The sequence below is a fragment of the Trachypithecus francoisi genome, unplaced genomic scaffold, assembly GCF_009764315.1.
Source record: "Trachypithecus francoisi isolate TF-2019V2 unplaced genomic scaffold, Tfra_2.0 Lachesis_group3, whole genome shotgun sequence".
In the NCBI taxonomy this organism is placed as follows: domain Eukaryota; kingdom Metazoa; phylum Chordata; class Mammalia; order Primates; family Cercopithecidae; genus Trachypithecus; species Trachypithecus francoisi.
Window position 1 is genome coordinate 146660381 of NW_022681468.1, and position 14940 is coordinate 146675320.

The 14940-nt window shown below is 43.3% G+C and overlaps 2 protein-coding genes across 9 annotated transcripts in view; one reads left to right on the forward strand and one right to left on the reverse strand.

Annotated features, from left to right (window-relative positions):
• The window catches only part of TP53BP1 (tumor protein p53 binding protein 1), a 95021-nt gene extending 82182 nt beyond the window's left edge, over positions 1-12839 (forward strand). For 3 of the 4 annotated variants that reach the window (XM_033190348.1, XM_033190350.1, XM_033190351.1), the window contains 6 exons: positions 2238-2453; positions 5861-5955; positions 6508-6707; positions 7534-7679; positions 8042-10844; positions 11161-12839. In XM_033190348.1, the coding sequence (XP_033046239.1) occupies positions 2238-2453; positions 5861-5955; positions 6508-6707; positions 7534-7679; positions 8042-8229 (845 nt within the window). In that variant the 3' untranslated portion in view covers positions 8230-10844; positions 11161-12839. Of the gene's footprint in view, positions 1-2237; positions 2454-2801; positions 5709-5860; positions 5956-6507; positions 6708-7533; positions 7680-8041; positions 10845-11160 lie in introns of those variants that run through there. The other variant, XM_033190349.1, reaches the window with a different exon arrangement.
• TUBGCP4 (tubulin gamma complex associated protein 4) overlaps positions 5843-14940 on the reverse strand; it is a 39448-nt gene continuing 30350 nt past the window's right edge. For 3 of the 5 annotated variants that reach the window (XM_033190359.1, XM_033190358.1, XM_033190357.1), the window contains 4 exons: positions 14037-14171; positions 12134-12250; positions 11380-11519; positions 5843-10412 (listed from right to left, as the gene is read on the reverse strand). In XM_033190359.1, coding sequence (XP_033046250.1) covers positions 10400-10412; positions 11380-11519; positions 12134-12250; positions 14037-14171 — 405 coding nt within the window. In that variant the 3' untranslated portion in view covers positions 5843-10399. The remainder of the gene's footprint in view (positions 10413-11379; positions 11520-12133; positions 12251-14036; positions 14172-14940) is intronic. The other 2 variants (XM_033190360.1, XM_033190361.1) reach the window with 2 other exon arrangements.

Consider the following 14940-nt stretch of genomic DNA (forward strand, 5'->3'; position numbering starts at 1 on the left):
ATATAACCCTTCACACATACTACCTCACACATACTACCTCACACATACTATCTCACACATACCACCTCACATATAACCCCTTCACACATACCACCTCACACATACCACCTACACATACCACCTCACACATACCACCTCACATATAACCCCTTCACACATACCACCTCACACATACCACCTCACACATACCACCTCACACATACCACCTCACACATACCACCTCACATATAACCCCTTCACACATACTACCTCACACATACCACCTCACATAAACCCCTTCACACATACTACCTCACACATACTACCTCACATACTACTCCACATACACACTCACACATACTACCTCACACATACTACCTCACACATACTACCTCACATATAACCCTTCACACATACTACCTCACACATACCACCTCACATATAACCCCTTCACACATACCCTCACACATACTACCTCACACATACTACCTCACACATACTACTTCACACATACTACCTCACACATACCTCACACATCTACCTCACACATACTACCTCACATATAACCCTTCACACATACTACCTCACACATACCACCTCACATATAACCCCTTCACACATACTACCTCACACATACTACCTCACATATAACCCTTCACACATACCACCTCACACATACCACCTCACACATACCACCTCACATATAACCCCTTCACACATACCACCTCACACATACTACCTCACACATACTACCTCACACATACTACCTCACATATAACCCTTCACACATACTACCTCACACATACTACCTCACACATACCACCTCACACATACCACCTCACACATACCACCTCACATATAACCCCTTCACACATACGACCTCACACATACCACCTCACACATACCACCTCACATATAACCCCTTCACACATACGACCTCACACATACCACCTCACACATACCACCTCACATATAACCCTTTCACACATACCACCTCACACATACCACCTCCCACATACCACCTCCCACATACCACCTCACACATACCACCTCACACTTACCACCTCACATATAACCCCTTCACACATACCACCTCACACATACCACCTCACACATGCCACCTCACACATGCCACCTCACACATACCACCTCACACATACCACCTCACACATACCACCTCACACATAACCCCTTCACACATACCGCCTCACACATACCCTCACACATACCGCCTCACACATACCGCCTCACACATACCACCTCACATATACCACCTCACATATAACCCCTATGAAGTATAGGTGCTAGAATGACTTTTCCAGTTGAAGACTGAGGCACAGAAAACAGAAAAGTTGGCTAACTTCCCCAACATGACCAAGTCAGTCAGGATTCAAACTTTGTTGGTCTTCACTTCTAATTCCAGCCTCGTTTATATAACATCATATTGCCTCTGAGACTGTTTTCTTGCTCCTGGTTTTATTTTAGGGAGGCATGCATGACCTGTCTGTCATCTTAGCCTCCTAATGAACCTACGATTCAGCTTCTCCAGGTCAGGTATCTGTTTTTTTTCTGAAGGACTTATTGGGGCACTCTTGGCATGGGTGTTCTGGCTGGCTGGTTCACTTACTTACCCAGGTGTTGAAAACTAATTCAGTTGAGGCAGGCTATTTTGATGTGGCACCATCTATGTGTAAAAACACTTTATTACCAAGTATTCTCTGCACCATTCTGGTGAAGGTCAGCAATGGGGTGGGACGGTCTTTCTACAAGGGGCATTTCTTGGTAATAAAAAAGTGTTGGTTTTTTTTTTCCAAAGGCTGCTTCAAAATATCTCATACCCTGGGGGAAATCAGAGCACGGGACAGAGAAAGTGGGCTGAAGATTTCCAAACATTTTTCACTCTCAACTACTATTTCTTTGTATTAGAACCACCTCTTCCTTCAGATGACCTCAGAAGTATTTGGTGTGGCTATATGAAAACAATACTTGGTTAATTTTCATTTATGAAAACACTGCATACATTATGACTGTAAAATTTAAATATGTAAATTTCTGTTTGTTGTAAATTTCATCCTAGGCTGTTGGTCATTTAGAATGGTTGGCCATTGGAATGGTCTTTGGTTTCTGGCTCAGATAAGTTCATCAGGACATTGCCTACCCATCAGGTCATGCTTGGTGCTGGGGCCTTTTGGTGCTAAGGCTTTTGCCAAGGCAATGGTGTCTATCCCCCTAGTAACTGTGCCCCCTGTCCTTCCCAGGTGCAGTGGGGGCAGGAGAGTTTGTGAGCCCCTGTGAGAGTGGAGACAACACCGGTGAACCCTCTGCCCTGGAAGAGCAGAGAGGGCCTTTGCCTCTGAACAAGACCTTGTTTCTGGGCTATGCATTCCTCCTTACCATGGCCACAACCAGTGACAAGTTGGCCAGCCGCTCCAAACTGCCAGATGGTCCTACAGGAAGCAGTGAGGAAGAGGAGGGTAAGGCCTTAGGAAGCCCTGGGAGCTCTGACATATAGGCACTTCTTTCTTTTCCAGTCACTTATGAGCTGGTGGTCCCCCTGCTGTATGTAGAGGAGGCAAGGCAAGTAGCAGCTGGGATCTTGGTCATAGAAATTACTCTGTATCCTGCTTTTTAACAGTTTATAGACTGTTTTCACAAAATTCCTCTCAGTGAGTGGTTGCTGAAAACAATCCTGTGAGGCAGATGGGAGATAGATCTTATCTGTTTTATGGATGAGGAAACAAGTTTGGAGAGGTTAAAGGTTAAATAACTTTTTGGGTTTTTTTTTTTTTTTTGGTCCACAATGACGACAAACTTGGGACTAGAGCTCTGTCATTTTAGCCTACTGCAGCCATCCAAGTCAATTGGGTCTGAATGCCCTGCCATTTTCCCCATTTGTGTTCTATGGGCATCTGCTAGAGCAAACCCATCCTGAGGTCTAAGACTGGGACTTTGGGGTGCCCGGTTCCTCAGGGTGATTGCAAAGAAACAGCTTCTAGGCCTTTTCAACTCTTGTACCTCGCTTTAACCTTAAATTAAATCTGTACATTGCATTTATTTCTGTGTTGTCTGTTTTTGAGTGAAGACTGCAGTGGGGAGAAGTCTGAAAAATGTGTGATCTAGGAGAGGGAATGAGCAGATATAAATGTATACACTATAAATAAGTGACTGTCAGTAGTATCTAAATGTGTCTGTCAAGGCTAAAGGTCCAGATGGAATGATGTTATACAAGTTAGAGTTCTGACTAATGTTGTCTTGCAAGAGGGAATTGAATTAGGCAACATGGTTATCATAAAATAGCACCGCTGGAGATCTGTGAGGGTTGGCATTTCAGGTACGCGGATGACTCTTTCCTCGTTCACCAAAACGATATCTCACCGACCGCAGCCATGTGTAGATATGTACAAGGACATGGAAAGGATGATCAGGGAGTTACAGTTCAGGTGTATGCTATTAGGAAGGTGCACAGAGAGTTGTTGAGTAGACAGGCTCTGGTGTGGGAGAGTTGGGCTGTGGGAGTGAGTAGATGCGGTGTGGTGGGATTTCAAGGTTAAGTGTGTGCAACATCTAGCTTGTCAAACTATCAGACAGGCACAGTGGGAATAAGGTATTTGAAGAGTTTCCTGGACAGGACTAATTAGGAGTCTTTTGAGGATTCTGCATAGAGGCATGTCATGGCATTAAAACAGTGGTCATGGTCATGGCTTGTTTTTTTTTCCCCCTTATACAATATTGCTGGACTCAAAACCAGGACTTCACAAGGCAGCTCTATAGATGTTTTGTTTGTTGCTTGGTTCAGCATAGTCAAGAAAGCTGACTGGTATGAGATGCAGGTTGTCCAGTTTCATTAAAATGTGTGTGCCTATGTGAGATGTAATAAACTCTACTCATAAAAATAAAATGAAGCATTTGGATGGTGTTTTTGAAGGGATCGCCAGGTTTCTGATAGCAAGTGTGGTTATGGTGAATGTATCTTTATGTTGGCGCCCAACAGTACCAGAATCCTTGATATTTTCAGTGTATGAGAATGCTTAGGGGTTTCTCAATCTCAAGAAGGAGGAAGACATCTAATACTAAAACAATTCTCTGCAGAATTATAGTTTTTAAGAAACTGTTTGGTAGGTGTTACAGATAAATGGGAATTCTTAGACACCACCTTATAACAGGAGCTCAGTAAAATATTTAAATCTGTCTTAGGAGATGTATTTATTAATGAGTTTGGTACCTAATCTTGTTGGGTGGGACACCATGAGAGATCCTTCAGACACAGGGATTGACCCTAGAGTTGGGCTTATTTAGTACCTTCATACTTGATTTAAATGGCAGAATTAACAATCTATTCATTTTAGCATCTGGCTGGGCAGGGCACTCATACCTCAAAAATGAAGAAATTGGAACCCAGACTACTCGAGAAAAATTAGAGAAACACACTGCCTAGACAGGGTAATACTTCATTAGACAAATGCAAGGAAATATAATTAAGGATTAAAATTTAAATAGACCAGTCCTGGATTAAGCAGACATAAAGTAGAAGTCTTGAGAAAAATGCAGGACTGTGAGGGGTGCCAGCAGTGACTCAGCAGTAGAATCTTGGTGCGAAGATTGTGACGTGCTATATTAAGACAAAGCTGAGAAACAGGTCTGCTATATTCTGAGTTTCTTATAACCATGTAGAGTTTCTGTTTTGGGCTTTCTGTTTGAGAAGGATGTGGAGAATGCTGAATCAAGAAAAGAGCAATAAAAGTGAATAGGTTGGCTAGTCAGAACTAAGTGGAGATGGAGACCCCTGACATGGGGCCTCAGCACTGCCTGGGCTGCTCCAGCAGGCAGCGAGGGCACTGAAGGGGGAGCCGTCTCCACAAGGGATCTGCTGTAGGTTTTACCACTGGGTGTGAAGGGGAAGGGGAGTGGTACTGGCATTGAACCTTACGCATTGGATTGGGTTGGGTTTTTAAATTTGTGATAAAAATTTCAGTTAATTAGAACTTAATTTCCCAAAACTCCTAATTAACTAAAATCTCTAATGTCTTGCTTTTCTTTTCTTTTTTTTTAATCTGTTATTTATATATGAGAGGAGCAGATGACAAGAAAACAAGCTCAAATTAGATATTTGGTCAAAAGAAGCAATTTCTAATTGCCTAGGGTCATTACAGCTTCAGCCTCATCTCTCATATCTTCTACTTCACCCTCAAGACTATAGAGCAGTCATTGGTGTTCAGTGTCCTGAGGTACTTCAAGATCATCAAAGGTAGATAGTTTTCAATAAAAAGGTTGAAACAGGATTTTCTAACCTTCACTTAATCCGTTAAAATTTTAAAACCGTATTTCATTGAGCATTCTGGTTTATCAAAGTTTTAGTGTACAAGGGGGTAAAAAGGCTGATGCAGTGGGAATATGAAGGGTTTTTTATAAACCCTTCACATATAAATTATAAAGTGTTCATCAGCTATTCATCTCCACAGAAGGTAGAACTAGAGGAAATGGGGTTTAGTTTTCAACAGGAAAGATTTAGGATAGACACAAAGGGAGCTTCCTGATGGTAAGTAAGGGTTATTCAAGTTGGAATATGTCACTGTGGGAAATGGTTGTGCGCCCATCCCTGTGAACAGTCCGGTGCAGGAACCTTTGATGTTTTTAGGTCTAGGACCTACCTCCAGTCCTCATCTTCCCAATTCCTCCTGCTCTTGTCCCTTCTTTTGACAGCATTTTAATAGGCCTCAAGACAGATCTCTTTCTGCCCATGGGGAAGCCCTTGGCCTGTCTTTGGGGACACACTGCTGTGCATAGATAGCTGGGGAGTGAAAAAGGGGGCAGTAAGAAGCAGGCATAAGGTAGCAAATAAGAAAAACACTCAGTAATTATTATCTTATTTTTTTTAATGTAGAATTTTTAGAAATTCCTCCTTTCAACAAGCAGTATACAGAATCCCAGCTTCGAGCAGGGGCTGGCTATATCCTTGAAGATTTCAATGAAGCCCAGGTGAGGAGTTTCTTTGTGTAACCTAATATAGTGGCAATGAGAAGAGCCAACTTGCTCTGTGAGAAGAGGCCTGAGAGGGGTTGGGGAACCTGGATAAAGTAGCCAGAGATTTTAGGAACTGAGAAACTGCCAAAATGTCGTTGCATGAAATATAATTTTTGTTGTGTATAGGGAAGAGAAGTTAGGACCTTGGGTTAGTTAATGGCTCTGGTTCTGTTGCTGGGACAAAAGAAGATTGATATTTATGTTTAGTAGTAGAAATCTCTATTAAGGTTGCTGATTCTTAGCCTGAAAGGCTGAGTTCATAGGTCTTGTTTGTCCCTTGAGGATTTAGGTCCTCAGAATGCTGCAGGTGAGGCAGAGAGAACATCTATGGAAATCGTTTGGGCCTTTCAGTGAGAAGAGTGGCCTTGGGCAGAAGGATAGACTAAATCACACGTTGGGTAGTAGTTGGGAGTCTTCAGATCTGCTCTTCATGGCTCACTATGGCTGCTGCTTAGGAGCTTTCCACAGAAGTCACCAAACCCATTGGCTCTGCTTCTTTTCTTCCAGTGTAACACAGCTTACCAGTGTCTTCTGATTGCGGATCAGCATTGTCGAACCCGGAAGTACTTCCTGTGCCTTGCCAGTGGGATTCCTTGTGTGTCTCATGTCTGGGTCCATGATAGTTGCCATGCCAACCAGCTCCAGAACTACCGTAATTATCTGTTGCCAGCTGGGTTCAGCCTTGAGGAGCAAAGAATTCTGGACTGGTAAGTATTTGAAAGCCCATCCAGAATTGTATAGACAGGAAGACAGCAAGCTTTGGAGGGAAGAGAATCTAGGTGAGAGAGTAAAGCTTTCTAGAAATTGGAATGTCGGTAGGATAAATTTGAGTGGGTTTGAAATGACTTCAGGAGTTTAGTTTATTTCCATAGGTTGTATACATTGGCTAGGAACCTTTTGAAAATGTGTGAAGATTTGTATATAGGGTCAATATTCTCAACCTGTAAAGTTAGAGAACTAAGTTTTAAGCAAACATTAAAAATATATAGGCTCAGGAGCGTGATTTAGATTATTCTCAGACCCAGAACAAACATGGAAATCAGAAAGCCAGGATTGCAAGGAATACAGGTCATTCACAGCAAGAAGGAAGAGAAGGGGGACCCTAATACAGGGCTTAGCTTTTTGAGATGAAGTCTTGCTCTGTCACCTAGGCTGGGGTACAGTGGCACAATGACGACTTACTGCAGTCTCAACCTCCCAGGCTGAAGCGATCCTCCTACCTCAGCCTCCCAAGCTGCTGGGACTACAGGCACTCGCCACCATACCCAGCTAATTTGTTATTTTTTGTAGAGATGGGGTCTCGCCATATTGCCCAGGCTGCTCTCGAACTCCCGGGCCCAAGAGATCCAACCACCACAGCTTCCCAAAGTGCTGGGATTACAGGCTTGAAACACTATGCCTGATGGGGCACTTAGTTTTGAAAGCATTCAGATGTACATGAATCCCTTTGCAGAAAGGCAGTTTGTTGGATATTACTTGTCATGCTAAGGTCCTTTCCAGTTACATAGGGCTGTCTCTCTGCCTCCTTCCTAGGCAACCCCGTGAAAATCCTTTCCAGAATCTGAAGGTACTCTTGGTATCAGACCAACAGCAGAACTTCCTGGAGCTCTGGTCTGAGATCCTCATGACTGGAGGGGCAGCCTCTGTGAAGCAGCACCATTCAAGTGCCCATAACAAAGGTACCTGAGTGTGTGTGTGTGTGTGTATCTTTGTTCGAGAGATCTCCTTAGCCCTCTAGGTGTCAGGCCTTGTGGTTCAGGCCTAATAGGTTGACTGTATCCATGTTTCTTAGCGAAGAAAAGTACCACCTTCAAGGGGTGAGTCAACATAAATGAAGCACTGGGCATATATTTGTTAAATATTTCTACAAGGTCAGCACATAGTGATTATACCTCTTTTGGTCATGATCAGCAGTGTGCTTGACATAATAGGGCTTTGGTTTGTGCAGAGTGGGATGTATTGGTTAGAATCAAATCCCTCTTTGTAATGGAGGGCTAAATTGAGTGTACTTTCCTTCTTCACTTTCCCTTGCTCCTTGCAGATATTGCTTTAGGGGTATTTGATGTGGTGGTGACGGACCCCTCTTGCCCAGCCTCGGTGCTGAAGTGTGCTGAAGCATTGCAGCTGCCTGTCGTGTCACAAGAATGGGTGATCCAGTGCCTCATTGTTGGGGACAGAATTGGATTCAAGCAGCATCCAAAATATAAACATGATTATGTTTCTCACTAAAGATACTTGGTCTTACTGGTTTTATTCCCTGCTATTGTGGAGATTGTGTTTTAACCAGGTTTTAAATGTGTCTTGTGTGTAACTGGATTCCTTGCATGGATCTTGTATATAGTTTTATTTGCTGAACTTTTATGATAAAATAAATGTTGAATCTCTTTGGTTGTAGTAATTGGGATTTCTTCATCTGTTTCTTTGAGCTTAATCTCAGAACAAATGACAAGACAAACATAGTACTTTCTCGAGGTTTTCAATAGGCTTACTCACTTTAGGAGGACAGCTAGCCAAGGAAATTGCAAAGTTAAGAGTGTACTTTATTCTGTGGCATCATTCCCAAAAGGTTATTCCAGGGTGTCTAAAATGCTATGCTTGCAAAAACTCAGTTTAAAGTAGGTGAAGGCCCGGATTAACAGTTGTGCCAAAAGTTGAGCAGAATTGGGCACAGCTCTGTTTCCTGACAGTTGAAGAAAGACCTCATGCTCTCTCTCTCTTTAGAGCTGAGATCACTAACAGCTGACCTGTGGGTATTCCCCCACTTAAGAACTAAAGGGAGAACGAAAGGACCAACTGCCATGAAGGGACAGTGACCATACGCTTGATGGAATGACCTTCCGGAAGATAAACATGAGAAGCACAAGTGAGAACACTTGGAAATGTTACAAGTTCTAGTCAAAGACCCAATATTATTATTATTGTCACAATGGCTGGAAGCTGTTCCTTCCCTTCCTCTGGCATCACTGATCCCTGTTCATGGCTTCTCATTCTCTAAAGCAGGGATCAACAAGTTTTTTTTCTGTAAAGAGCCAAAGAGTAAATATTTCAGGCTTTGTGGGCCATTTGATCCATCACAACTACTCACCTTTGCTGTGAGGGCATGAAAGCAACCATAGACAATGGGTAAACAAATGGGCATGGCTGTGTTTCAGTAAAACTGTATTTACAAAAACAGGCAGCAGGCCATAGTTTGCCAACTCCTGCTCTAGAGATAGCGGTGGAAAAGGTGATCTTTAGTTGATAATAGAAGGGAATAAGGTTGTCAGAACTTCCCTGTGTGTGTAGATGTAGTGATGAAGACCAGATTCAGTGACTATAAACTGATGCCAGAACACTGCATTCTTTTTCAATTTGGAGGGCGTTGTTCAATGAATATTTATTTTTACTCACACTGATATGAATATTGATTACCAGTGATGGCTGGGCCATATTAAGATAACTTCAACCCCTATGGCTTAAGATGGGTAATTGGGCCTGCAGTCTTCACTATTTAAAAATCTAACAACTTGATCTCAATTTTTTCTTAAAGACCTTTTTATTGGAGAATACTTTTTTTTTGTTTTTTTTTGAGACGGAATTTCGCTCTTGTTGCCCAGGTTGGAGTGCAACTGCACAATCTCAGCTCACTGCAACCTCTACCTCCCAGGTTCAAGCGATTCTCCTGTCTCAGCCTCCTGAGTAGCTGAGATTATAGGCGCATGCTGCCACACCTGGCTAATTTTTGTATTTTTAGTAGGGTCAGGGTTTCATCATATTGGTCAGGCTGGTCTCGAACTCCTGACTTCAGGTGATCCACCCGCCTTGGCCTCCCAAAGTGCTGGGATTACAGGCATGAGCCACCGTGCCTGGCCTAAGAAATACTTTAAATATATTTTCATTAGCTAGAATTGCCCAATCTGTGTAGGTATAAACTACTTGGTATAGGGAGAGAGAAAGCCTATCCTACCTGTTGCTTTCTTACTTGATGGTAACATCCAGCAGTTAGCCTATTTATAAACATAATTACTTTTTCACATATGAACCATAAAATACTTAACTTTCTGCTCTATATTGTTTGTTTACTGCTGTATCTCCCACAGCTTGAACAGTACCAAGGCATGTACAGTAGGTGCTCAATAAATGACTATTGAATAAACGAACATATCCAACAAATGTTCTCAATGTAAAGGATCAGAGATGCCACATGTTCTCCTTGATGGGACAGGCCTTTCCACATGGGAATGATGGGAAGGATTTGTACTCCTGGATGTTCAGTAACTGCTTCCAGGAGAAAAGGTAGAGTCCTATCACTAGGCCACAGATACTTATTTGTGTTTGGCTAGAATGGGATGTTTGTTTTGAATCTTCTGTTACAAACTTGGGAACGTGGCTGTTATTTCAGTTTATGAGCCATAACTTTTCACATCCCGAAACTACAAAAGAGAAAAAGAGCCTTATTAAGTATCATGCTTTCCCAAGACTGCCTTCAAAGAAATATGAATCAGGACAACCTGTGGTCTAAATAATGCCATCTTAAAACAAGAGTTTCTTTTGACTCTTCTGCTAAAATAGCTTAGAAAAAAATCTACTTGCAGACATTTTAGAGAGAGAAAGGAAAGTAAAGTGATTTTCTGAATGGGAATGACAGACCTCTGGGAAGCCAGCTACCACTGAATCTCACTTAAAGTTTAGAGTTAGAAGGGGTGGTCCCCTCCTTTCACCGATGTGGAAGCTAGGGACCAGCAAGGCGGGGTGCCCACGGCTGCACAGCTAGTTCATATCAGAATTGGGAATGGAAGGCACACTGCCTCCCAGCATAGCAATACATAACCTAGCAAAGGACTTAACACCTGTCTCACTGTCAGGTTTTTTTTTTTTTTTTTTTTTTTTGAGACGGAGTCTCGCTCTGTCGCTCAGGCTGGAGTGCAGTGGCCAGATCTCAGCTCACTGCAAGCTCCGCATCCCGGGTTTATGCCATTCTCCTGCCTCAGCCTCCCGAGTAGCTGGGATTACAGGCGCCCGCCACCTCGCCCGGCTAGTTTTTTGTATTTTTTAGTAGAGATGGGGTTTCACCGTGTTAGCCAGGATGGTCTTGATCATCTGACCTCGTGATCCGCCCGTCTCGGCCTCCCAAAGTGCTGGGATTACAGGCTTGAGCCACCGCGCCCGGCTCACTGTCAGGTTTTTTAGTATTTTATGATGATGATGACTTCTACTAGAAAATAATCTTCATTAAAATTATTAAAGATGGTCACACCTCTTATCTCTAAGCCTTGTTTATATAAAATGAGGGTATTTGGACTATATGATGGCTAAAGTCTTCTTCCAGCTCTAGAATTCTGCAACTCATTAAAAAGTCAACCAAAAAAGTCTACTGAGTTACCCAAGGGTTGCTCCTACCTGCCCAGCGTTCCACCAGCCTGGGTATAGTATTTGTTATAATCTAGTCGTAGCAGTAGTTGAGCCAAATCTGAGTTGATCTGATGATTCCGAACACTGGAGAGAATCTTGAATAGGAGTGAAGACTGGCGGCTAAAGCCCTGCAGAGAGAAGGACTCAGCTGTCATTCCACTTCAGCTCACCAACTCTCCATATGGAGGATGGGGGCGGAGGGAGGAGTTTCTTGGAAAAGCCTTGCTCAAAATTCTACAGAACCACCTGGCCTTCCCACATTCCTGTTTCTCTTAGTTCTTAAAATGACTTGTACCAAATCCATACATGCATGACTTCCTATGAAAGTACTCTTTCATCAGTAGGAATTTAGTAGCTGGTTTCCAGTTAATGTATTTTGTCAAGTACTGGGGTTGGGGAGAACCTGTTTTGATTACAAGCAGATAATTATCTCAGTGAGATAGGGGTTAGTTCAAGGAAGTAAGGAGGGGTAGGATGTGAGGAAGTTAGAACAAAGCCAATGCTTATTTGATGGGCTGAATAAACTATTCAGGACTGAACTATTTTTGAGCACTGTGAGGTGGCACAGTAATTACCTGCTTCAAAATCAACTGATACCAACATTTTTATCTTTATATCTTATTTCTGTACGTGTGTGTATTGAAGAAATGCTTTACTGACTCAGAGGAAAGATCATGAATTCTCCATTGACAAAACCACCTCTGTCCTTTCGGCAAGGCTGCACCCTTCCAGGCAGACGCACCTTCACGAGAATGCTCAGCTGGGCGGCTCCACGCTCATCCAGTGGGCCTAGGTTCTGACTGACCAGCGAACAAAAACTGTGACAGAGATCTAGGATTTCATTCAGGCAGTGAAACACCTACCCAGGAAACAGAGTTGGCATTAGGAAAAGAAGGAAGGCACGTCCATGAAATTAAAGATTTGGGAGAACAGTCTAATAGCTGACCTCCCAAATCTGAGAGGATAGACACTGTCACTTGCAAGGCCTGCCAGCCCCTCAGACATACAATATGTGTAAAACAAACGCATCCTTTCCTGCGTAAGCGAGTATTACTCTTAGCCCTGCACCAAACCTCCAGTCTAGCCACATTTAACTCTTCATTTCTTAGACCCGCAAAGTGTGTTCCTGCCTCTGAGCTGTGAGTGTTGTTCCTTTGCCTGGGATGCTCTTCTTTTTAATACCAGTTCAAGGCCCACTCTCTCCGTGAAGCACTCCCTTCCCCACTGTAGCCTCTAGTGAAACCCGTTTCTTGCTGCTTTATTATCTGTACTGTTGTCCACTTAGCAATTGTTCAGGCCTCTGTGTTGTTAATGATTTCTGTATGTATATATATGTCTTGTTTTTCCAACTAGATTGTGAGCTCCTTAAGGGCAGAGCCATGAATTATACCTCTTTGTATCCCCAGTGCCTTGCATACAGTAAGCACTCAATAAATATTTAATGATGACAACCTGCTCTGATACTCGGCTTTTCCCTATGGATACATCTATGCCACATAAGGACAGCATTGACCCATCACAGTAGTTCTTGGTTGTTTTCAACCAGCCCTCTGAAGTAGCATCTATTAATATATATCTGGTACAGCAGAAATAGCCCTAAACACCAGAACATTTTTAAAAAGTCTGTAACAGCTGTGCTGTAGCACACTGAGGAATAACAAACAGCTCATGTCAGAGAGGAGGCATGACCATTCCATTAGAAACTACCAGAGATCATTTCAATCTTCCTGTTCTTTATCCTGGAATTGGAACTAGCTTGTGAGCTTTAAAAAAAATTGGTAGCTGGGTCCCACTGTTCAAGGGATTCTAATTTAAGTGCTCTGTCATCTGGATTTTTTTAAAGGGTCCTGATGATTCCAATGTGCAGCCAAAGTTGAGAATGAGTGCCACGAAGGAGACATATATGTATTTACAGAAACACACACATCGAGAGAGAAACACTACTCTAGTTGTCTATGAAAACTTTCAAATGACTGATCCATCCTGGTCCAAAAGATTTCTAAGAAGGTGAACTCTATATGCTTTTCATTGATTTTTCTGTATTATCAGCAAGGATTTTGAGTTTCTTTAACTCCTGAGGGTTTAAGCACATAATTCTTTCATGTGTGGCTGCTCGCCACACCCCATATCTCAGAAGTTCAAAGGCATCTTGGGCCCTGTTTTAACATGCCTTTTTAGTTTTGCTTTACACATTCTTCCCCCGCCCACCCCACCCCCAAAGACAGAATCTTGCTCTGTCGCCCAGGCTGGAGTGCAGTGGAACGATCTCGGCTCACTGCAACCTCCGCCTCCCGGGTCCAAGCAATTCTCCTGCCTCAGCCTCCCAAGTAGCTGGGATTACAGGTGACTGCCACCACACCCGGCTATTTTTTTCTTTTTGTATTTTTAGTAGAGACAGGGTTTCACCATGTTGGCCAGGCTGGTCTTGAACTCCTGACCTTGTGATCCGCCCACCTCAGCCTCCCAAAGTGCTGGGATTACAGGCATAAACCACCATGCCTGGCCGCCTTATACATTCTTAAAAAATGTTTTAAAATGGACTTGAATAATTCCTTAATGATGGTTTCATATCCTGTCAACTCAAAGTGCCTAAGGGAATGGTCAGTGCTAGAAGCAGTCTGAGGAAACGAATGCGCCTTACTTACAGGTTTCAATAGGATAAAGGATTGAGCCAGCAAATTGCTCAGGAAGTGGTCATGAGCCAATCGGATGCTTTCAAAGTCTCGGGTAGAATTGATTTGATGAAGCAGCTGGGAGAACTGAGACTCCAACACATCTACCTGATAGGCATTACACAAAAATTTTAGCACCTTGAATATTCTAAGCAAAGACATTAAGATACCTGACAGATTGAAATGAAAATGCTTTGCCCCCACTCATCTTCCTTCTAACTAAGTCACATTAAGGCTGACCAAAGACACCTTTATATTGCCCAGCCTTGTAGGAAGTTATTTGCATAATTCTGAAACCCCTCCCTCCAATGTCCTGGCTGACCACTCTCCCCTGCCCCATCCTTTTCTCTTTTTCTTTTCCTTTTTTTTTTTGAGTTGGAGTCTTGCTCTGTCGCCTAGGCTGGAGTGCAATGGTGTGATCTCGGCTCACTGCAACCTCACCTCCCAGGTTCAAGCAATTCTTCTGCCTCAGCCTCCCAGGTAGCTGGGACTACAGGCATGCGCCACCACGCTCGGCTCATTTTTTGGTATTTTTTTTTTTTTTTTTTTTTTGAGGCGGAGTCTCGCTCTGTCGCCCGGACTGGAGTGCAGTGGCCGGATTTCAGCTCACTGCAAGCTCCGCCTCCCGGGTTTCCGCCATTCTCCTGCCTCAGCCTCCCGAGTAGCTGGGACTACAGGCGCCCGCCACCTCGCCCGGCTAGTTTTTGTATTTTTTTTTGGAGAGACGGGGTTTCACCGTGTTAGCCAGGATGGTCTCGATCTCCTGACCTCGTGATCCGCCCGTCTCGGCCTCCCAAAGTGCTGGGATTACAGGCTTGAGCCACCGCGCCCGGCCATTTTTTTGTATTTTTAGTAAAGATGGCGTTTCACCATGCTG